The sequence below is a fragment of the Theropithecus gelada genome, chromosome 13 (genome assembly GCF_003255815.1).
Source record: "Theropithecus gelada isolate Dixy chromosome 13, Tgel_1.0, whole genome shotgun sequence".
Taxonomy (NCBI): domain Eukaryota; kingdom Metazoa; phylum Chordata; class Mammalia; order Primates; family Cercopithecidae; genus Theropithecus; species Theropithecus gelada.
The window spans coordinates 15,074,965-15,099,337 of NC_037681.1; the positions used below are offsets into that span (position 1 = coordinate 15,074,965).

General features: G+C 41.9%; 1 protein-coding gene across 18 annotated transcripts in view; it reads right to left on the reverse strand.

Moving 5' to 3' along the window:
• Positions 1-24,373, reverse strand: part of MAP4K4 (mitogen-activated protein kinase kinase kinase kinase 4) — a 193,928-nt gene that overhangs the window by 83,350 nt on the left and 86,205 nt on the right. For all 18 annotated transcript variants that reach the window (XM_025405822.1, XM_025405820.1, XM_025405821.1 and 15 more), the window contains exon 3: positions 18,354-18,410. In XM_025405822.1, the coding sequence (XP_025261607.1) occupies positions 18,354-18,410 (57 nt within the window). The remainder of the gene's footprint in view (positions 1-18,353; positions 18,411-24,373) is intronic.

Below are 24,373 nucleotides of genomic sequence, written 5' to 3' on the forward strand. Positions count from 1 at the left end.
CAGTATAAATTGGCAGCCTCACACTGGAATCTATCAGCAGTGTGCATAAGGCACTGTCTTGTGCATGGATGCTTATAGACTTGTGCACATTCAACAGCTAGTGTTTCTACTGAATAGTAAGACTTGGGCAAAAAACTGGCACAGAATACTGTAACCTATGTTTGCAGAATTAATTGGGTTTATCAGTTTTTCTAACTAAAAATAGACACAGAATGGAGGAAAGAATGAATTTAAAACTTAAGGTTCTCTAAGGCTTAGACCTTTAAAAAGAAAACCTCAAAACTAAAAGGAAAAGAAGCCACTTGAGAGCCCAGAGTAAATAATGGGTTAATTTGGGGCTTGCTATTCAGAGCTAAGATCCTTCACTGGTAAATTTTAATTTCATTAAAGAAGACATCTTTAATTACTTGGGGGGAAAGAAAATCATAAAACCTGAGGGATATAATAAGTAACAAATCCTGGAGACCTTTGTTCTTTTAAACGGTATTGAGAATTTTTTCAGATATTATAAAAATAAGAGCCAATCTAGAGAAGCCTCTCACCAAGCCCAATGCAAGAGGCTAATGAGGTTGCTTATATATTAATTACGGGTACGAATCAATTATAACATATAAATGCATAATATATAATGCAAATATAATTAAATACATGTATTCACATAATATAAATATCATTAAAACATGCACAGCAATTACCTATATTTTAAAAAACCCACAGTGGTACTATGGAATCTTCTCTAAACATCCCTTAAAAACATGTACAGGAGATGCTGAGGAATGTATCTTAGAGCAATCCTTGAAAGATTTGATTGAAACTAAATTCACCCTGATGGTTTAGCCAAAGGCTTCCCTCCTGCTTTTGCTACCTATTATACCAAACCAGCCATTTCCTTCACTTAATGAAGAAAATTAGCATATCCATGGCATGTGATGTATTAGCACCAAACTAAGTGATACATGCACACACCCAATTAGACAATGAATCTTCCAATTCACTGAACTCTTTGGGTCGGCACAGAAAATCATGTTGGGCTTTTAAATCATTTATGTGTTCATGTCAAGTAAGTATACTTGGCATTATCCCATTATGCACTAAATAATTTACATACAATTGCAGGAGAAGAGAACTACATCTTTAGACCAGATGTTTTTGAAGATAGTGCTGCCAAGCACACACAGAAATTGCACAGCTGTGTCCATCAACCACAGACACGATGTCACAGTCCAGCTTTGAGACAGGCTCAGCAGCCGGCCATCTTCCTTCCAAACAAAGCAACAGATGTTGACGATGATACAATAAAGAAGTACTGGGGCTGAACCACCTTAACTAAGCAACTGATGGAAGGCTTGAGTCAAGTTATGAAAAACAAGCAATTTATTGAGAGGTTTCAAATAGTACTTAAGTTTTAAAAAGTCATCAGGTGAGCAGAGATCCGGCCACTGCACTCCAGCCTGGGCGGCAGAGCGAGACTCCGTCTCAAAAAAAAAAAAAAAAAAAGGCCGGGCACGGTGGCTCAAGCCTGTAATCCCAGCACTTTGGGAGGCCGAGATGGGTGGATCACGAGGTCAGGAGATCGAGACCATCCTGGCCGACACGGTGAAACCCCGTCTCTACTAAAAAATACAGAAAACTAGCCGGGCGAGGTGGCGGGCGCCTGTAGTCCCAGCTACTCGGGAGGCTGAGGCAGGAGAATGGCGTGAACCCGGGAGGCGGAGCTTGCAGTGAGCTGAGATCCGGCCACTGCACTCCAGCCTGGGCGGCAGAGCGAGACTCCGTCTCAAAAAAAAAAAAAAAAAAAAAAAAAAAAAAAAAAAAAAAAAAAGTCATCAGGCCTTTTCTAAGTAATATGCTGCTTCCTTTCCCTAACTTCAGTTTTATTTATATTCAGATGAGTTAAAATAATAAAGACAATGACAAATATCATTTAAGAAGCATCTATCAGGGAAAATATATTGATTAAACCACCATATGTATGGTGGTGATTAGCAACCACCTTTCAAGATCTTGTAAGCCAACAACAAAAAAAACACTAAGAATAAAAAGTGCTTGTCTGTTCAGACAGACAGTATTATGAAGTTATTTACAGTGGCCTGTTCTTCAGTAATTTACAATCTAAAAGCCACATTGTCCAAAGTGTATGAACAGGAAAAAAAAATCACATGAAAATAACATATATACACACTATTTACAAGCTCAAAGTTGTAGAAGTGTACCATGAAGTGGTGACTAGAAAAAAGTTGCACGAAGTATGTAGTTGAGACTAAACAAGATTAAGGAATTCACCATCTGAATTATTCAGGAGAAATCTTTCTAAAATAAATAAATAAATACAAACGCATTTTTAAACTACATGCAGCCACACAGATAAACACGTTTGAGTGGGGGGCTTTCCTTGAGTGAATGGCAGCCATAAGAAATAACTTTACTCCGCAAACACTGGAAATACACCAGAACGTCGGGGGGAGAGACTATAAGAAAATATTTTTCCACTTTCCAGTTTTCTAGATGAGTACATTATTTTACTGTTAGAGAAAAAAGCGTTTCCATCTTTTAAAAAATAACTTTATCTACATACATACACACACACATACACATAAAATGAAACTAAAAAAATATACATTAATGTTTTAACAGGAGTTAAGCCAAGGTGATGTAATTATGAGTGTAATTTTTTTCATCTTTTTACTTCTCTATATTTTATCCCTGGAATAACTATATTTCATAGAAAGTAAAAATTAAGAAATATGATTTCAAAAGTCACTTAAATTTTTTGTTCCAGCAGTTTCACTGAGCTGTAATTTACAATCATAAAATTCACCACTGTAGGTATACTAAATTGGGGGGTGGTGTAACAGGGGGAATACATTTTAATTTTCTTACCATCCTGATAAGCAGAAGTAACCAGTAAAGTCAAAGGGCCAAAAAAGCCTTGAACTTTTAAACTAGCATAAAGCAAAAAGTTAAGAAAACATTCACCATCCAGCATGAACTCACTTGAAGCAGCATGCATCTATGAATTCTGCTGTGTCAGAAACAGGAGCAGCCCACAGCCATGGGCTCTGTGGCTATAAGGAAGACGTAGGGTCCCTCACTTGCACAAAACTAGCCATTCCTCTGTGTAGGACCCTGGGCACAAGCTGCACAAAGGCAGCACCCACACCACAGAGCCCTCATCTTCAGTTATCGGGTTCTGCCAGCAAGGCAAGGAGCCATGGGCATTCTTCTCCCCATCCTCCTAATCGATAAAATGAAAAAAGGAAAACAACCAGAACTGATGGTCATTTGTAAGGCAATGGGCTTATCCTGAAGAAAACTTCCATTGCTGGGCTTTACTGTGAAGAAGTATCTTTGGTGATACAGTTTGGATATGTTTCCTGGCCCAAATCTCAGGTCAAATCGTAATCCCCAATGTTGGAGGTAGGGCCAGCTGGGAGGTAACTAGATCACGGAGTGGGTTTCTCATGAATGGTTTAGCACCATCCCTCTTGATACTGTCCTTGCGACAGTGAGTTCTCATGAGATCTGGTCATTTAAAGAGATCTGGTTGTTTAAAAAGTGTGGATAGCACTCCTTCCTCCCTTCCTTCCTTCCTTCCTCCCTTCCTCCCTCCCTCCCTTCCTCCCTTCCTTTCTTCCTTCCTTCCCTCCCTCCCCCTCCCCCTCCCTCTCTCCTTCTCTCTCTTTCTCTCTCTCTCTCACTCCCGCTTCTACCATGTAAGATGCCTGCTCCCCTTTGCCTTCCGACATGACTGAAAGCTTCCTGAGGCCTCTCCAAAAGCAGAAGCCACTGTGTTTCCTGAACATCCTGCAGAACCATGAGTCAATTAAACCTCTTTATAAATTACACAATCTCAGGTATTTCTTTATAACAATGTGAGAAAGGACTGATACAGAAAAGCACCTTTGGTCATACGGGTTACCATCAGTCTAGAGACTGATGAGACAGAAATGGCACTTACCCTAACATCCCCCACCCCACCCTATTAACTCTGATGTCATTATAAAGCACTTTCTGTGAAGGTAGTCGGTTCCTCAAATCATGATACAGGAGTGCCATGTTGGGCTACAATACGGGTGAGATGTCCAGGAACAGTGGCTCATGCCTATAATCTTAGCACTCTGGGAAGCCGAGGCAGGAGGACTACGTGAGCCCTTGAGCCCAGGAGTTTGAGACTACCCTGGGCAACATAGTGGGACCCTATCTCTAAAAAAATTTAAAAATAAAAAACTAGCCAGGTGTGGTGGCACGCACCTGTAGCCCCACCTACTCAAGAAGCTGAAGTAGGAGAACTGTTTGTGTCCAGGAGTTCCAGGCTGCAGTGAGCTGTGATCACACCACTGCACTCTAGCCTGGGTGACAAGAGTGAAACCCTGGTCTTGGAAAAAAAGAAAAGGAAAAAAAGAAAGGTAAAAGACAGACCCAAAAAAGGCTGCAGAGGCTATGAGCCAACACTACTCCACATGTGCCCAACCACACAGAATCGCCAGGGCCAGCCAGGCCCAGGCAGATGTGCTGCTTTAACCGTAGCTCCAAATTTTAATCTCCTCTATCTCAACGGCCTTCTTCCTCCTTTCCCTTGTGAACAAAAACATCTGCACAGTCACTTTCCAAATAAACAGTTTTCTTCTGCTTTCTAAACAACTGAAGGAGGAAAAAATAAGCAGGGAGTCTTCTTCAGTTCTAGCTTCAGGGGGAGAAAAATCCAGCACCTTCAGTAAGTGAACAAAAGCAAGTTCACCCGGCACGTTAAAAGTGAAACAGCTGAGGCAGGGCACAGTGGCTCACGCCTGCAATCTCAGCACTTTGGGAGGCCAAGGCGGGCGGATCACGAAGTCAGGAGTTAGACACCATCTTGGCCAATATGATGAAACCTCATCTCTACTTTAAAAAAAAAACAAAAAACAAAAAACAAAAATTAGCCGGGCGTGGTGGCGCATGCCTGTAGTCCCAGCTGCTAGGGAGGCTGAGGCAGAAGTGCTTGAATCTGGGACACAGAGCTTGCAGTGAGCCGAGATCGTGCCACTGCACTCCAGCCTGGGCGACAGAGCGAGATTCCGTCCCAAAAAGAAAAAAAAAAGTGAAACAGCTGAAATGAAGGCATTCACTCTTTTCTTGTATAAACACCTTCCCTCACTCATTCACGAAAGAAAGATCCCCAGGGGGGCTGGGGGGAAAATGATTCATCACCAGGATATACCACCTAACTACAGATTACCTCAACCTAGCAGTTACTGCTGTTATTGTTGCTCTCCTAGGTATGACAAAATGTCACATCGAAGACCTTGCTTTTAAAACATCCTTCTCATTAAAATCAAGAATGAGTAGAACTAAAGCAATTTCTTTCTTCATCATCTGTAAGGGACAAGGTGGGGACAGGAGCAGGGTATGGTGGGTGGGGTGGGGCAAGAACGTAAGCTTGCTTGGGATTTTATTTATTTGGCTGTGTCTCCCTATCTTTAATCCACCCCAAACCTACACCACCCTAAGGGAGCAGGGGGAGGACATGCTGCAAGTGCACCAAGTCGGTAGGAAAGTAGACAGCCCCAGAAACAGGGTGAGACGGAAGCAGCAGTGAGTCCCAGGCCAGACAAGAATCCCAAGAAGTACCGCACAAATTCTTTGCAGAAGACCTGTAATAGTGGGGAAAGCTCTGTAAGCCAACAAAGATAGCAGAGAGTAAAGTTCCCAAGTCATCACATGCCAGCAACATGATCTACTCTTTCTCAGGACTCTCGCAATTAAGATAATACAATTTGAAGTCAGAAAAGAAGTAGATATTTAACCATGCCCAAACTATGAGAAATACAGATGGGAATATTTTCCCTATAACCTGCATCCCAGCATCTCTTATCCATCACAGAATTTCCTAGACTAGGTAAATTCCTTTCTATCTCTGCAGCAATTCAATTCAGCACCTGCCACATAACAAGTATTACATCAACAGCAGGGATATATTCACTTGGAAGTTAGTGGGACACCACAGAATACTAAAAGCAATGAGAATAAATGAGCTCTCCCTATAAGCAGCCACATGGGTGGACCTCACAAACACAATGCTAACTGAAAGAAGCCAGACACAGAGTACCACATGGTTCCATCTGTATCAAGAACAGACACAGGCAAAAGTAATACGTGCTGACAGAAGTCGGGACAGTGTCACCCTTCCATGGAACAGTTAGTGACTGCAAGGGGCCTATGAGGGCACTCCTGGGTACCCCAGAAGTGGCAAAGTTCTGTTTCTTGATCTAGGTGCCGGTCCATTGAAGGGTTATGTACAGTTTTTGGAAATTTACTGAGTTTATAATTTGTGTACTTTTCTGTATGCATGCTTCACTTCAATAAAAAGGTGTATGTGTATACATACATATATATACACACATATATACATATGTGTGTGTGTATATATTTTGTTTTGTTTTGTTTTGAGATGGAGTCTCACCCTGTCACCCAGACTGGAGTGCAACAGCACAATCTCAGCTCACTGCAAGCTCCGCCTCCGGGGTTCAAGCAATTCTCCTGCCTCAGCCTCCTGAGTAGCTGGGATTACAGGCACGCGCCATCACACCTGGCTAATTTTTGTATCTTTAGTAGAGACAGGGTTTCACCATGTTGGCCAGGCTGACCTCGTGATCCACCCACCTCGGCTTCCCAAGGTGCTGGGATTATAGGCGTGAGCCACCGCACCCGGCCCAAAATATAAAAATTTAAAAGCTACTGAGGGTTGTACATAGGAAGACACTTCTCCTGAACTCAGTGCTCATATAGACAAAGGCGAGTAAACACAGCTACCCTCGAGAACTGGTTTCCCAAGACCTGTCAGCCATGCTGCTACAGCACAGGTATATTAGGGGGTGAGAAAAAGTGTCTGGGAATGTCTAGACATAAAAGAAACACGGGTAAAAGAAAACTGGCAAAAGGTTCCTGTGCTCAGAGAAAAGCCCCCTGGACACGTTGGGGACTTCAGAGCCCCAAGGACATCATGATAACCATCAGATAACCAACAGATAGTGGCAGTCCCTTTTTAGAGGCAGGTTTCCATCTAGGCAGAATGTGCACTCAGACTTGGAGACCAATCAGCACCTGAGAGTACTAGGGAGAGGAGTCAGAAATAAAATTATTTCACCCCACCATGAAATCATTTTCACAGTTCTAAACATCACCTAAAACCTCTGACACATACTGAACTACATATAATGCCCAAGCTTCAATGAACAATTGTTTTGCAATTAAAACAAACTGCAAAACAAAATGCAAGCTCGGGAACAGGATCACAGCCAAAATATAATCTGGGTTCCCTGTTAGCGCACAGAGTTAAAAATCAAGGGAGAGAGTCTGACCTGTGGCACAGATGTTGCAGGCTAACGTGGAACAACAGAACAGAGGGGCTGTACTGTCAACGGCTGCTCATTCACCAGAAGGCAGCTTTCTAAGGGGATTTTCTCCCCTTGGAGCAGAGAGCCTGGCTTCCTGCAATGCTGAGGCCATTTACAGATTAACAGTGTGCTACAATGGCAAGTTCGGATGCTAAAAACCCAGCCCATCAACTAGCTGGCTCCCTAATCCCATTTTAGATCAAATCCACAGAAGTCAACTCTCCTTTCTGTAAGGTTAGTACAAAAGTCAGAACAACTAGGAGATAAAAATTTCTCACCAAAAATGTCTTTCCTTCTGTCAGGGTATTATGCTAATGGGAGTGAATGGGGGGCGGGGTCTGTTTCTCAATTAGAGCTTTTATTCTAAAAATGATTCCAACATATAAATGTTTAAGATCCTGTGTATGTTGTTACTATAGATTTTCACGAGACGTTGACAGACTAATAAAACAAGCAATTCCAGAAAGCTTTATCATATGGACAGGTTAGTTTAGGCTTTCTGAATTTATACCCCAGTCCTATGAAGAGAATGTAAACTGGAAAGCAGTTATTGGAACTAAATTCAGGAGGCAAAAACAAAAAGGGCAGGGGTGCTAAAGAGATCCTTTTAAGAGACTTCACCATTTTAAGTGTTTCAAAGGAATGGACATAGGTTATCTAAAACCCTCTTTCCAATTGTATTGCTTCACCATTTTACCACATCTCAAAGGGCATGTCACTATATAATTAAAAGACAATCTAAACTGTGTAATCATCAAATAGTTTCATGGCCTGTGCACACAGACACACACAGACAGACAGACAGCAGACACACACACACAGCCCCTCCATCAACCAAGCATAGTAACTTACTTGAGTTTTGGGGTTTTACTTACAAAAAGAAGGGGAAGCACTGTTTATTCAACAGTATTTACTAAATGCCTGCTATATGCTAGGCAATGCATTTGCACATGGGATGAAACATCACTAAAAGAACTGGCCAGGCACAGTGGCTCATGCCTGTAATCCCTGCACTTTGGGAGGCTGAGGTGGGCGGATCACCTGAGGTCAGTAGTTCGAGACCAGCCTGGCCAACATGGTGAAACCCCGTCTCTACTAAAAATACAAAAATTAGCTGGGCATGGTGGTGGATGCCTGTAGTCCCAGCTACTCGGGAGGCTGAGGCTGAAGAATCACTTGAACCCAGGAGGCTGAAGTTGCAGTGAGCCAAGATCGTGCCACTGCACGCCAGCCTGGGTGACAAGAGGGAAACTCCAACTCAAAAAAAAAAAAAAAGACAAAGATCCTTGTCACTATGTATGAAGCTTATATTCTTGGGGGATAGGCAGTCAGTGGCATGGTGGAGGCAATGAAACACATTAAGTAGAATAAATAAGCCAGTTAGATATGGTGACATAGAACCGGGCAAGAGCTTTAGGAGTAGGAAGAGGTCATGTGCTGTGTCAAGGCACAAAGAAGGTGCGGGGGTGAGCTGGGCGGCCGTGAGGGAGTGGCATTCCAGGCACAGGGAACAAACAGTAAGTGTCAGGTCTCTTGGCGGGATCAGGCGAGCAGGGTGGAGAAAGAGTGAACAGGCCTGTGTGCTTGGAGTGACTGTGTAGAAGGAGGAGAGGAGGGCTGGGAGGCCAGTCAAGTAGGGCCCTGTCGTGTCAGCCACTATAAGAACCCGGGCTTTTACTCTGAGCTGAGTAAGCAGCCTCTGAAATACTCTATTCTGACTTTGTTTCCCAAGCTTCACTCAGCTGCTACAGTGAGAAGTGGCTGGAAAACAACCATGGAGGCAGGAGGCTCGTGACAGGGGCTACGATAGAAATCTAAGCAACAGACGGTGGCAGCCAAAACCAGAAGGGCAGCCAAGGGTGGCAGCACAGAGGCTGTCGTGAGAAGGGTTAGATTTGTGTGTGTTTGTTCTTACAGACTCTCACAGACTATGAGGACCATCATTAAAACTTTTTATGATTTCAAAAATACTAACTAGTAGTTACTAACTTGTAGTCAATCTACCCACAATCTACCAAGATTATTCTAACACAAATGACACTGTTTGAAGGCAGAACCAATAGGATTTCCTGACAGATGAGCCAAGTGGTACAAGACAGAAAGCAAGCAGTTCACCCAGGATGCAAAACCTTTTTGGGCCTGAGCAATGAGAAGGGTGGAGTTGCCACCAACTGAGAAAAGGCAAGGCTCCAAGTGGAACAACTTATGGGGGAAGAACAGGAACTCACATGAGACACGTGGAGTTTAGGTTATCGACATCCAAGTAGAGATGCTGAAGAGGCAGGTGATATATCAACGCAGCACTCAGGAGAGGTGTCTGTTTAGTCCTAAGGCCTGACACCATCCCTAAAAAGGGCAGCTTGCAAGGTTGGCCTTCGGCTGGCATCTGGGATTTTGATCTGGGTAGGGTTTCTGCCACTCCCGGAACTGGCCAAGAGTGGCTCACTGTACCTAGAATGTGGTTTACGCCATACACCTATTTTCCTTTTGGAAGTCTGAAATTTTGGGTGCATGCTAGGCACAGGCTGCTTGTACTACCATCCCCAAATAAAAATTCAAGGTACTGAGTCTCTAGCAAGATTCCTTGGTAGACAATATTTCATACGTGCCATCACAGCTCTGTTGGAGGAATTAAGCAGGGCGTGTGTGACTGCACTGGGACAGGACTCTGGGAAGTCTGTGCCTGCATCCCTTCAGACTTCCTTCCACGTGCCTGTTCTCTTGCTGAATTTGCTCTAGATCCTATCATTGTGCTATAAATCACAGCGGAGAGTACACCTATGTGCTGGAATCGAAATTGAGGGTGGTCTTGGGGACCTCCAACACGACATTCTTTTCAATACATTTACTGGGAATGGAAGCAAGAATGGAAGTGTCAAGACAAAAAACAAAACCTTGCATGTATAGCCCAAAGCTGAAAGGAATAAAGAAAGAAGAAAGCAGCAGCAGCAGTAGCAGCGGTAGCTGGGGAAAGGAGATGGGATGGTGAAAGGACAGTATCCATTTTTTTAAAAAAAAAAAATAGCAATTTAGATTATATAAAATGTGTTGGGTGATTTTTTTACTCAACCCTTTATTTTACTTAGAAAAAATTCCTTTGGTTCATAAAATGATGAAATTAAACTAAGAAACTGTGGATGTTCAATCTGCTTGAAGAATGCTCATTAATAATTACAAAGATTGTTCCTTTCACAGCCAGTTTTAATTTACCAAGAAATCAAGAATAGTTACTCCTACAGCATAATTAATCTTTCTATTCCACTCCAGAGAGAACAGTGTTCACTACTTGTTTAAATAAATGAATTAGTGCAATTCCATGAACAGGATTAAAAACAAAAACAAAAAACCTACAAACCATGGCTTACATTTGCCATTTCCAATCCCAATGAACCAAAATTACATATGAACAAAGCAATTAGTGCTTAGTCATATTTTCAGTAACAGTGAATATACTTTTCTCTATTCCTGTTTAATATTTAAAACTAGCCTACAAATGAGTAAATGTATGAGTAAAATACATTAGCACATAAATATTAATATAAAGGCTGTCTCTAATCTTTTAAAAGGGACACTATATATATTTTTTGCTACTGCTCAAAACACTTTTGGAAATTCTCCTTTAAAACTGCCTTTTGGCCAGGTGTGGTCCCTCACGCCTATAATTCCACCACTTTGGGAAGCCAAGGCAGGAGGACAGCCTGAGCCCAGGACTCTGAGACTAGCCTGGGAAACACAGGGAGACTGGGTCTCTACAAAAAATGTTAGTCCCAGCTACTCGGGAAGCTGAGGTGGGAAGATCTCTTGAGCCTGGGAAGTTAAGGCTACAGTGAGACGTGATCACACCACTGCACTCCAGCCTGGGGGATGAAGCAAGATCCTGTCTCAAAATAATAATAATAATAATTTTTTAAGGAGAAGAACAACAACAAGAACTGCCTTTTGGCTTGGGACATTCTTCAGAAAGAACAAATATAGGCCGGGCGCGGTGGCTCAAGCCTGTAGTCCCAGCACTTTGGGAGGCCGAGACGAGCGGATCATGAGGTCAGGAGATCGAGACCATCCTGGCTAACCCGGTGAAACTCCGTCTCTACTAAAAAATACAAAAAACTAGCCGGGCGAGGTGGCGGGCGCCTGTAGTCCCAGCTACTCGGGAGGCTGAGGCAGGAGAATGGCGTGAACCCGGGAGGCGGAGCTTGCAGTGAGCTGAGATCCGGCCACTGCACTCCAGCCTGGGCGACAGAGCGAGACTCCGTCTCAAAAAAAAAAAAAAAGAACAAATATAAGCTAAGCACCACTCATGTGAACAAAGGGTGCTGTCATGAACCTAGAAGGGAATCCTAAAAGAGGATATGATCTAAAATGAACATGTGGCCACTGTTCTCTAGCTAACAATTAAAACAGTAGAAGAATCGGCAGGGATCGGTGGCTCACATCAGCAGTCCTAGCACTTTGGGAGGTAGGAAGACAGCTTGCGCCTAGGAGTTTGAGACCAGCCTGGGCAACACAGTTAGACTTCAGTCTCTACAAAAAAATTTTGAAAATTAGCTGGGCATGGTGTCACACATCTGTAGTCCCAGCTACTCAGGAGGCTGAGGTAGGAGGATCACTTGAGCCCAGGAAGTCCAGAATGCAGTGAACCCTGATGGTGCCACTGCCCTCCAGCCTGGGCAACAGAGTGAGGCCTATCTCAAAAAACAAAAATCAAAAATGAAACAAAAAAAAACCCCACACACAACATACACAGCAGAGGAAGACAGTTCATAGGGCAAAGGTAGTTGTCAAAGGACCAAACAGGCTGTAACCACAGAGGGGCTGAAGAAGGAGCCTGCAGGGAACAAAGTCACGGCAAAAAGGGTTGCCACAGGTGGAAGAAGGTAGGTGGAGAGTGGATCATTTGAACAAGTGGCTGAGGAGGGTATCGGGAGTGTTAAAAAGTCTTCAGCAAAAGTGGTATTTTAATGTATGTAATAACGAGAAGGTAACAGACATAATGCCCAACATCTTCCCATCCCCTAAGTAATATGACAGAATTACCATTCACGGACACTGTAGTCTTAACATTAAAAGAAAGTCTGCTCTGACAAATCTGCCAAAAACGAATTTTAAAAAGGAGAAATGTGGTTAAGATCCATCTATCCTTTAAAGTTCAGATCAAATCAGCTCATTCAACGAGCTTACTTAAAAACCTGATGTTTGAAATGGTTATACTTTCACAAGTACAGTAAGCAGGGAATTAAAGATCCAGGTTCTAATTCCTGCAGTGTCTAGCAATGTGCTCCTGAGCAAGAAGTATCAGCGTCTCTGAGCTGCAGTTCTTCACCCACAGACAGGAGGGAGTGGGCTCTTTCTTTCCTAAGGTTCCATTAAAGCAGGGGGTTTCAAACTTGAAGGTGCATTAGAATTTTGTGGAGGGCTCCAGTCCAGAGTTTCTGATGCAATAATCTGGGATGGAACCAGAGGCTGCATTTCTAACAAGTTTTCAAGTACTCGCAGCAGCTGCTGGTCCAATAGCTACATTTTGAGAATCCCCTGCTGTAACACCATCCTATGCCCGAGTGGCTGAGAAAAAGGACCAAATGTTGGAAAGACCACGGGACAGGCCAGAAGACTGGACTGGATGCAGCTCTGCTACTCAGTGCTGACGAAATGCAGTCAAACATCATTCATTCCAAAGAGCACCGTTTCATCCCCAACTGACATAAAACACCACATAGTAAGTTTGCCTCTGTTCTCTGTGCATTAACCTAAGAAATGTTTGTCCTTGATTTATGCAAAGCAAAGGGCCAAAAAAACTTCAGAAAAATATTAAACTTCTCCTCTCCATGTCTATTTTAAGTAGTAATATTGTTATAATACTGAAATAATTTTATATTCACTGAACACAAAAATGTGTTTTTAAGTTCAGTATAATTTTTCAGTATAAGAGAAAAGACAACTATAAGGTATACAAGATAGAAGAAATTAAGAAAAAAACTCTGGTTTTTGAAAAAGAAAAATGCATTTCTTAGCTCTGTCTACTCAAAGAAGTAGCTCTTTCTACTGCCTAGAAGCAGTAATACCTCAGTAGCAATGAGTATACTTAGCATCCAGATATTAGTCTCTAAATACATTCCCCACTCAACTGAACTAAGGCTCCTCAGAGGAGAGGATTCCATGTCTTGGTAGGTGAGTTTCAAATATCTACTTGTCCCAGAAAAACAAAGAGGTACTCAAAAACTAATAGGGGCATGTCGAAAGGCTACAGACTCCACTGGGGACCCACTGGGGTCATGTCAAAGGCTCTCACTGCCAAATATGGTACAACTTGATTATGTAATAACAGCTGTAATTGATGGAAACACATTAAACAAAACCACTCATGTCCACAGCAATATCCAGACAAAGAGAGAAGGGCAGGGGTAGTCAGGAAACTCTTCTATAGACTGTTGTTGACTAATAAATACAGAAGGAAGAACGTAAAATCATCATTTTGCAATAATAACTAACCTAAGCAAGAATCATTAAATGAATGCCAAAGCCATTGCTGAAAGGTTACTCATGAACAGAATATTCACACAGTGCCAAAGTATCACCCTGGAGATAGATTATTTGGGGAATGCAAAACTAATAATGCACCCTTGTGGTGGAGAACGCTGGCAGTCACCTCTTTAATCCAGTGACCCAACTTGGCTTCACTAATAATGGAAAGGCTATGAGTGAAGCAGGCTTCACCTAGAACAACGCACCCCCTGGCCTGAGGCAGTATGAAGTACCCAATACCACCACTGAGGTGTTCTTGCCAAAAAATATTCAATCTGCATCTAATCAAACCTCTCAACATAATTCCAGTTTACAGGAAATACAGGAGAGAAAGGAACAAGTTAAAGCGTAACATAAGGAAACTATCAAATCCAGAATACAAGATATTTTACAAAACAATTTGGTTGAATTCTTACAAAAGTCAATTTTCTTTTATAAAAAAAATAAAAATGGAGGCAGGAAGGCAAAGAGAAACTTACTAGCCTAAAAATGAGTTAAGCGATAAGATAACTAAGTATAGTGCATAAACCTGGACTATGATTCAAAAAGAGTTATAAAAACATTCTTGGCACAATCAAAGATATATGAATGTAGACTGAACATTAGATGCAATTTTATGATATGCAGAAGACTGTCTTTAAGACAAGCATGCTCAAGTAATTTCAGGTGAAGCATCACGGTGATAGCTGTAATTATTTTCAAAAACAATACACACACACACATGAACAAAATGTTAACAAATGTTGAATGTAAGTGAAGAGTTGAGAGTGTTCATTCTTTCAACAGTTCTGGATATATGAACTTTTTCATAATAAAAAGTTGGGGGACACTATTAAAATGCAAAATAAAATTCTGTTCTCAGAGACAAACCTCACTCAAAGAGTTTATGAACTCCAGGCTGAGAATCACTGGTAAAAGCAATCATTTACCATGCTTTATTTTGTAAGTGTACTTAAGCTATAATACTGTATTACAGTTATGCAAGATTTCATCACGGGAAAACTGAATGAAGGGTACATGAGACCTCCCTATACAATTTTCTGCAAATCCTCTGAATCTATCATTATTTAAAACAAACAAACAAAATAACAACAAAAAAAACACATTACAGATCTGCTGTCCTAATATCATCCACTTTGAGCACATCCTTAATCTGTTCCTTAAGCCCTTCCCAAAACCAATCAGATAAAAGACATGCTTTCCTTAAAAAGAGCCTTTCAAAATCCTAAGGATAGTCAATTCTTAATACAGCTAAAGTACTCACACACCAAATTTGAAAAGAACTTGACATCTCTTGCAAATAAATGCCTCCCCACTTCCAGGCCCCTTGGTTTCCTCCATAGTCCCTTGTCACCTCACCCCAGGATGAAATCTGAATTCTCAGCTGGTCTTGTTTTCCAGATTCACACAATCAAGTAAAGCCAGTGAAGGGGGCCCCCATCTTTGCACTGTCTGCAGCCAGCTCCAGAGCTAGATTCATTCAGCCTGCCAACAGCTGACAGCTCAGGAGAAACGCGGCCACACCATTCAACTTCCCACACCTGCTGCAATTCTTGCCTTCTGGGCCTGAGGAGTAACTAGTAGCCTGGTAACTGCCTCTCACTTTCACCTAAAGACTCAGAACAAATCTGTGATTTTTCCCAAAAACAAGTATTTGCACTTTTTTGCTCCTGAGATGAAACTAAGTGGAGGTAAAAAACCATGAAGAGTCCTGTTCTCATCAAGAGAACCCGCTCCAACAGCCCCTCCTGCTGGAGCCGGAACCAGACGCACATGCTGCAAAATCTCTCTCACTCAGCCTGCTCCCCACTTGCTCCCAGGTCCCAGCCAGGCCAGTGCCTACAACTACACAAGAGGAGCTTTGACATGCAGGCTTGGCAAGGGCATGTTTTCCAGGCTGACTGCTATACATGGCCCTCTATCCATAAACAACACTTATGTGGGCAATGACTGTGCTCCATGCTACAGAAAAGGTCACTGCATGAAAACAGCACACAAGAAACATTACTGAGTGGACAATATGGTAAATGGTTGATTGGGTTTGTATAATACTTATTTGAGGACTCGCCATCTGGTTTTCATTTTACCTGAATACATGGGTTTTGCAATAATTACTTTTAAAGGAGTCCCAAAAATACTTACATTATGCATGTGTCCAACATTGCCTGATTTTTCAGGCAAGAAAATACCTGTTGTATCCCACTCAACAAGTGGGATACAAAAGCATCCATTACATATGAGTATGTATTTTATAGTTATGTTCACAGAGACATGATTGAAAGGAAATACACCAAAGCACTAACAAGAGCTATTATAAGGTAGCAGAGGGCCAGGGGCGCTGGCTCACACCTGTAATCCCTGCACTTTGGGAGGCCGAGGCCAGTAGATTGCTTGAGGTCAGGAGTTCAAGACCAGCCTGGCCAACATGGTGAAACCCCATCTTACTAAAATACAAAAATTAGCTGGACATGGTGGTGGGAGTCTGTAATCCCAGCTACTATGGAGGCCGAGGCAGGAGAACTGCTTGAACCCAGGAGGTAGAGGTTGCAAGGAGCAGAGATCGTACCACTGCACTCCAGCCTGGGTGACAGAGGGAGACTCCATTTCAAAAAAAAAATAAAATAAAATAATAATAATAATAATGTGGCAGAAGTATAAGGATTTAACTTTTTCTTTATATTTTCCTATACTTTATACTTTTTTTTTTTTTTTTTTTACAGTGATCAGGTATTGCACACTTATAATCACAGCCAGGATTAGGTGAAGAAGATCCCCACAGAGAAAGCAAACCCCATGTAGATTCCATTAGAGATGTGAAAGAGGACATATCCTGACCAGCCACAACAGCAGTGTCAGGGGAAGCAGCACAGGTTGCATGACACTGCAAGGGTGAACTCTCAGTTCATAAAATTCCAAAAGATTACATTTAAAATTGTACCTACAAGTCTGCCAGTAAACAAGTCAAAAAGTGTGTTAATAAATAATGGAAAGACCGTATTTTCCAGCAACACCACTCCCAACACAGCACTGGCAAGATGCACAGCATTCTGAATGGAGACTTTGGTAGGAAGGTGGTATTGGTCATTCCATTCACAGAGAGGGTCCTTCATAAATAGCTCAACTACTGTATTCAAAATAAAATAAGCAAGAAGTTACGGTTCCTTCGCCACTCTTTAAAAAATCTTAAAAAAATATTTAACTGGAAAGCATCCAATTTCCCACTGAGCTGTACACCAAGATAGGATCACTGTAATACAACAGAATAGTCTACATCAGAGTATGTCAAGGAGAATCTTTTGGCCATTCAACTAAGCAATGGTACATTTTCATTTTAAAGTATCCATTATTCTCTTTAACAGAGAAAAGAGAGTGGTCACCTCATAAAATGTCACATCTTCAAATATTTATGAAAGGCTCTATCAGTTGTCTTGTGGTCCAGGGACAACAGTGTTTTCCAATTCTTACTGACAAATACCCATTCTGAAGATGACCATGTTGTCAGAGACCAAGCAGAGAGCAAGGCAAAGAAGGAGATTTCACTCTCTAGATAGCACACTGGAGATTGGTTAGCCATTATCTCCCTCGACTGACCCCAGACTTGGGGAAAGTACGGCTGGATTTAAAGTTATCCCAAATCTCCAATGCTACTGGTGAACTCTTTCTAGAATCTGTGAAATAGGATGTTGAATCCTACTCATAATTAGGCAAGTTAGAGGTAAACATAAGCATGAAGCAAAATTTCAGATAAAAATACTTTAAAATGAAATGGATTTAGTTCATTATAATCTATTACTATTTTTAAAGAATTTAAATATGGGCTCATGCTTATATTACAAGCACACATATGGGCACACGTACACTTACTTGTTGTCTCGGTCACGTTCTCCTCTTTCCCATCTAAAGCTGCACAGTAAATCCTCATGCGACCATTTCAAGAACTATTTTTTGCTACTAAATTTTGCCAACAATCTGCTCAGCATTCTAGCAGATGTTTCTGTTTTCCAACCTCTGGGAACTTGGCTGGGTCTGTTTTCCTCCCCCATGTTAAAAATAAAAGAAATGGCACAAATGTGGCCTAATACCCTAGAGAAGCTTTCCTCCACTCAAAACCCTCAATCTCCCTATTCATGTGACCTCCATGATCCCTTTTCAAATTTTTTCTTTTCCATTAGAGAAGATGTTTCCAATTATGGCCCATTACGTTGCCAAGGATGACATCACTCAGATGTGTGTGTGCACTGCGTGTGTTTTGAGAAAATGCTACTGCCTTTTAGTTACTTGGAGACCGTGTACTACAATTTAGGCCAACTAATCCACTGGACCTATGAACCCACAATGTCACAGGAGGGCAATGTGCTCAAGTGATCAGATTTTCCAAACAGAGTAATGCTCTATGTTGTTGGGGGAATCTTTGTCTTCCATCTAACAATTTATTTAAAAAGGTGTGTGACTCAATCTTACCTCAGTGACATCCATAACTTTGATGGCTGCCAACTGACCCGTTTTAACATGTCGACCCTGAAAAACAGAAAAAAAAGATCAATGAGCACCAATGTTTTTGCACAATCATTAGAACAAAATGGCTGAAGTTTCCAACAAATCGTATTTCATCTATACTTATCTCTTACTAACCAACAGTGATGACAAAATAGTCCTGTGCTCTCCAATATAACAATATAGTTTATAATGAACCACACTTAAGCAAGACAATTCCTTGAACAAATGAGTTTTTGATAAAGCATCAATTACTTATTTCCTTCACAGGTTTAATTTACATAACACTATCTAGAAGAAACTTTTTTTTTTCTACAAATCACACTGGCCATCCTTTCCTTCTTAACTTGCTACAGGAAAAAAAAAAAATGACCCCCAAAAAACCCTCTAGACATTTTATCGTCAAAAATGGAAAACTATAATTTTTCCCTGTGTATTCCCAATACCCATTACTTTATTTCACAAGAATTATACTGAAAGTCTTCTTTGAAGCTCTCCTGCAGTCCCAATGTGGGGACTGCAAGAAAGAAACAAGCTAAAGCATAACATGAGGAAACTATCAAACAAATTCACTTTTTAAAATTCTTTCCCTCCTCCCACCAATTTCTTTACATACTTCTTTACAATTCTGGGATTTTTTTTTTAAGTGTATAAAGAAATTGGGGGGTAGGAGGGAGATAGGTTTCTTACAGGTGTATTATAATGCCTCACCTAGAATCTAAAATTCTGTAACCCATTTGTATCACTAGATATCAGTCATACTTGGTATCATTCTCCTTTCACCCAGATGAGGAGTACTGGGTTGAATTACTGTCAGTCTTGTTACTCTCTACTCACTCTTTGCAATGCCCTGCTGGTCATTTCTCAGGCCAGTAGCAAAGAGCATCCAGATATGCTGAGCACGATCTACTTAAGGACTTTGTGAGAAATAGTCCTTCTGCAACAGATGTAAAACAGAAAGAACATCCCTGTATTTTCCAACAGCCTGTCTCCCTTGTATTCTCATGATTTAAAGAGTTGTGAACTTTAAAACTTCACATCTGAGGAGGAGAGTGTGTGCAGGAACTCAAGTTACAACTTGGACCAAGCAATTCTGTGAAAATGACACTGTATTACAACTATGACACTGAGTAACTGCACCTGGGCAAGACTCTGCTTGGTGTGCCTCAGGCTCCTATCTGTGTAAGTGAGATCAGTGGTACCCACTTCATACGGCTGCTGTGTACAACAAATGGAGCACAAAGAACATTGTGTGGCACATGGTCAGAGGTCAAGCACAACCCTGGAACCTTGTTTCCCTAAATTAATGATAGTTCCTACAGTTGACTGTGACTGTCAACACAACCTGAAACCAAATGATGGTTTTCTTGAACCCAAGGAGAAAGAGCAGAACTTCAGAGGATATAGTATTAAGTGATCCTCTCATACTTTCCACATAAGCACACAAAGATCATCTCCTTAGCAACTAATCAACCTTCAAACCTGTTATTCACCCCCTGCAGTGAGTTTATTTCCAAATTACTAAAGCATATTTCTCGCTGACAGAAACCAAATGATGAGGGAAAATGTCAAACGCACTGTCCTGGCTTTCCCTCTTTTCAAGAGCATAAGTATGCTGCATTGGGAATGTGTTAGCAAAACGTTGGGGATGGAAGGGTCTTCTGAGTATCTGATATGATTAACACCTAAGATCTCTACAAATCAAGAAAATCCACAGGTCTATGAAAAAGCCTCCTCAGACATTTATAGAGTAGTACCTTTCTTTTTTCTAATAAACGTTAACATAAATAAAGCCATAAGGAGGAACAGAAAATGGTCTATGCTTTCTTCTATGCCTGAACTCAAGACCACAAGTGTGTATCCTCAAGACTTAGAAAGTGGCATAACAGCTGAGAAATGTGAATTCACTCAGCATCTGCTTTACATAAAACATGAGTCTCCCTTACTAAGGGAACAGAGTATCAGCAACTAACAATTATTTTTGTGATGAGGCCAGACCATGTGACAGCACCAGTCTTCATTATCACACAGTAAGTCTCCAAATTAGGTCCATTTTAAATTTAAATCAGAAAATCATCTAAGAATTCTGCCTCCCTCCTTTCAAACAAGACACTGTACCAGGAAAAACGAATCTGGGACCCAGGCAGCCTTGAGTGTCTTTCCTTGTCCATCACCCCATCACCGTATTTCCTCAGGGAAGTTAAACTTAAGTTCTAGGAGTTTCCGACCCGCTGTGTTCAGGTGCCTCATCCCTGCTCTAGAGTCAGGCAGCTGGCAGATCAAGTGCAGAGTCCGTAAGGCCCTAGTCCTGGCCCTGGCACCCAGCACACAGTGGGCTCTCGGCAGGGATGCGTCCTCATACCACTCCAACAAAGGCCCATGCTGATTCCCTTGCTCCCTTCTCCTCGTCGACTGCAATTGTCTCAAGTGTAGTCAGTGTAGGCCCATTTCTAATTTTTGAAAGGAATGGTCAATGCAATGGGAAGGAATGGAGTCCTAAAATAACGTATTTCTCTATTTTAAAAAAAAAGGGTCGGGTGCAGTGGCTCACGTCTGTAATCCCAGAACTCTGGGAGGCCGAGGCAGGTGGATCACCTGAGGTCGGGAGTTCAAGACCAGCCTGACTAACATGGTGAAACCCCGAATCTACTAAAAATACAAAATTTAGCCAGGCGTGGTGGTATGCACCTGTAATCCCAGCTACTCAGGAGGCTGAGGCAGGAGAATCGCTTGAACCTGGACGGTAGAGGCTGCAGTGAGCTGAGATCAGGTCGCTGTACTCCAGCCTGGGTGACAGAACAACACCCTGTCTCCAAAAAAAAAAAAAAGCAAACTTCTAAATTTGAAACTAACAGTAATCATCCACCTGCTGAGATGGGTCACCTTTGTGTAAAGGAACCAAAATGGCCAGCAAAATAGTCTTGGGAGAAAAACTGAAGCTGGGATTCAATGTACTGAATGTTAATATGCATATAATAGTGTGCTAAGGAAGCTACACCAAGAGTTTTTTAAAGGACAAAAGTTTGCCTGTGATTTATTCAATACTACCCAAGAGGGAATATACTGACTCCTCTCAGGGTGGGCTACAAGCGTAGGCCTGCCCAAGCTGGGTGGCCCAACTCACAAGGGAGGCCCTTACCACACCTCTCCTGGCATCTCTTTAGCTACAACACACGACCCTCCTTCATACCACCTGAAGAGTATTTAAAGAGAAAATGGGCCGGGCGCGGTGGCTCAAGCCTGTAATCCCAGCACTTTGGGAGGCCGAGATGGGCGGATCACGAGGTCAGGAGATCGAGACCATCCTGGCTAACACGGTGAAACCCCGTCTCTACTAAAAAATACAAAAAACTAGCCGGGTGCGGTGGCGGGCGCCTGTAGTCCCAGCTACTCGGGAGGCTGAGGCAGGAGAATGGCGTGAACCCGGGAGGCGGAGCTTGCAGTGAGCCGAGATCCGGCCATTGCACTCCAGCCTGGGCGGCAGAGTGAGACTCCTTCTCAAAAAAAAAAAAATAAAAATAAAAATAAAGAGAAAATGAAACTGCGTGTAACCATAAACGGACTGCATTATGCTGGGAACTTAAGGACTCAGGAAAAGGCATTACTCACTGATGCCTGGGGCTAGACATCTATTATATCATCCCATTTTGGCCTCTATAAGGTTTCTTAAGGGCTGCTTCATCCAGCCTGCTCATTGAAAATGAGCAATAAATCATGTTCCTTCACCTAACTCTGGATTACTGGATCACTCTGGACCCACCTGATGTTGGGTCACTCAAACACCTAACTTGTGCAAAGAGAGATTCCGAATTTAATATTTAACAGGGTCTTTTTTTCCCTTGTATCATCCATTCTTAAAATATACCAGTAAATTACTTGGTCAGTATTAAATATACATACCTAGCATCCATTTATGAATGTTACTCTCTTGTCCCATTATCTACATTTCTTGGGCACAGTATCCCATCCAGGGATAAAATAAACATAAAATGCCAGATGGCAGAGATTAAAGACTCATTGCTAGCTTTATTTATACAGCACCATGTAAACATTAATGTGTTTATAAGACAATTAGTGATAAAAAGCCCCCAAATACTATTCACATCTATTTTCTCAACAGATCCTAAAAAACCCTATGAGGGCAACAAAGCAGGTCACTAGCCTATTCTACAGATGAGGAACTTTGAATTTTCTTCAGTTATCTGCCCACAGTACAATAGCAGCAGGATCCCCTTTCCACAGTGATTTTATATATATATACTTAAAGAGAGGGACTCCTACTGTTTCTACTAACTCATCAAATTTCTATCAAAATATTTTGTTTTCAAAGAAACAGCCTAAGTTATTTCGCCTCTATGCTTTTAAGGGTTAGCAGACATAGCATGACTTAGAATTAAAATTTTTCTTCCAATCAACATCATTTCACGTAGCTTGAATGGTTCAAATAACCACAACCGACATCCCCTTTGGTAGAGCAACCTTCTTAGTTTCTGGTTCAATTTTAGTCTTTAAATTTTGCAAAAAAATGTATGTTTCTTTTTTTAAGAAAACTCAAACTATTCTTAATAGAGGTCCAAGCTGAAGAAAATGGCTTGATTTTCAACTCTCCTTTATGTTTCCAACCAAGTCAAAATTGCCACCTCGCACTTGAAAAACCATCGCACTAGAATGAAATCTGTCTCTGGCCCATAGAGAGGAGCCTACAGGCAGAAGGAACAGCATTCAACAGGAAGCTTTTAAATCCCAAAAGAAAAAGATCTGGCCGGGTGCAGTGGCTCACACCTGTAATCCCAGCACTTTGGGAGGCCGAGGCAGGTGGATCACGTGAGGTCAGGAGATCAAAACCAGCCTGGCCAACATGGTGAAACCCCCATCTCTACTAAAAATACAAAAATTAGCCAGGCATGGTGGCGGGCGCCTGTAATCCCAGCTACTCGGGAGGCTGAGGCGCGAGAATCACTTGAATCTGGGAGGCAGAGGTTGCGGTGAGCCAAGATTGTGCCACTGCACTCCAGCCTGGGCGACAGAGTAAGACACCAACTCAAAAAAAAAAAAGAAAGAAAGAAAGAAAAGAAAAAAGAAAAAGATGGCAATGTTCCTATCTTCTCAAATGTTCTACTATCATTAAAGGCTAGGTGACTTCACACTGCATAATCCTTACCTAAACTCCAATTACCCTTTAAAACACATTTGATGATTAAGTATATTCGTCGAGAGGCAAATTCCATTGGTCTCATCCATATTAAGAGGAACTTAGAGGAGTGAATGAATTCAAGCACTGAAAAACAGAGCCTTCACCTCCAGACTCCAATCTGAAGAGGTCTCATACCAACCACTCTATCAGAAAGTTTCCCCACTCATCCTCTGACCTTCCCTCACAGAGCCTTGCTATTAAATGGTGCCACCACCTCACATCTCAGCAAGAAAGTGCACATGACTCAGCAGCACTTTTTCCATTCATAGTGCTTTCTCCCTAAATCTCACCTTTATCCAGAATCATAAAACTTTTGTACTCATACAGCCTACGAATAAATAGGAGACAAGGAAAATGTATCATGTTAATGACACTATGTAAGGTAAACACGCAAGTTAGGAATAACAAATGCCTTCTTCCCTCAGTAGCCCAGAGGGGTGCACACACACAGCCTGAACTCCAGCAAGCATATGCTGTGACACCAGAGAGCATTACAGTCCTGAGGCGGGACTGTAAGAACAGGTCACAGGAACCACGTTGGCCCTACTCTTGAGGCAGTTAGTGAACAAGCATTTTATATGCATTGTTTACTTCCCCACACAACGCAAGTATCATTATCCTCAACTGACAGATGAAGAAACTAAAGATTAGAGGGGGCTAGGTTAACAAGCTCAAGAGTCACACCTAGACTGGTTCTCTATACCAGGCTGTGGACCTGAAACAGAAATGACCACAAATGTCCTCTTAACCAACTTACATAGGAACTGCCAAGTACATTATTCTATAACGTATT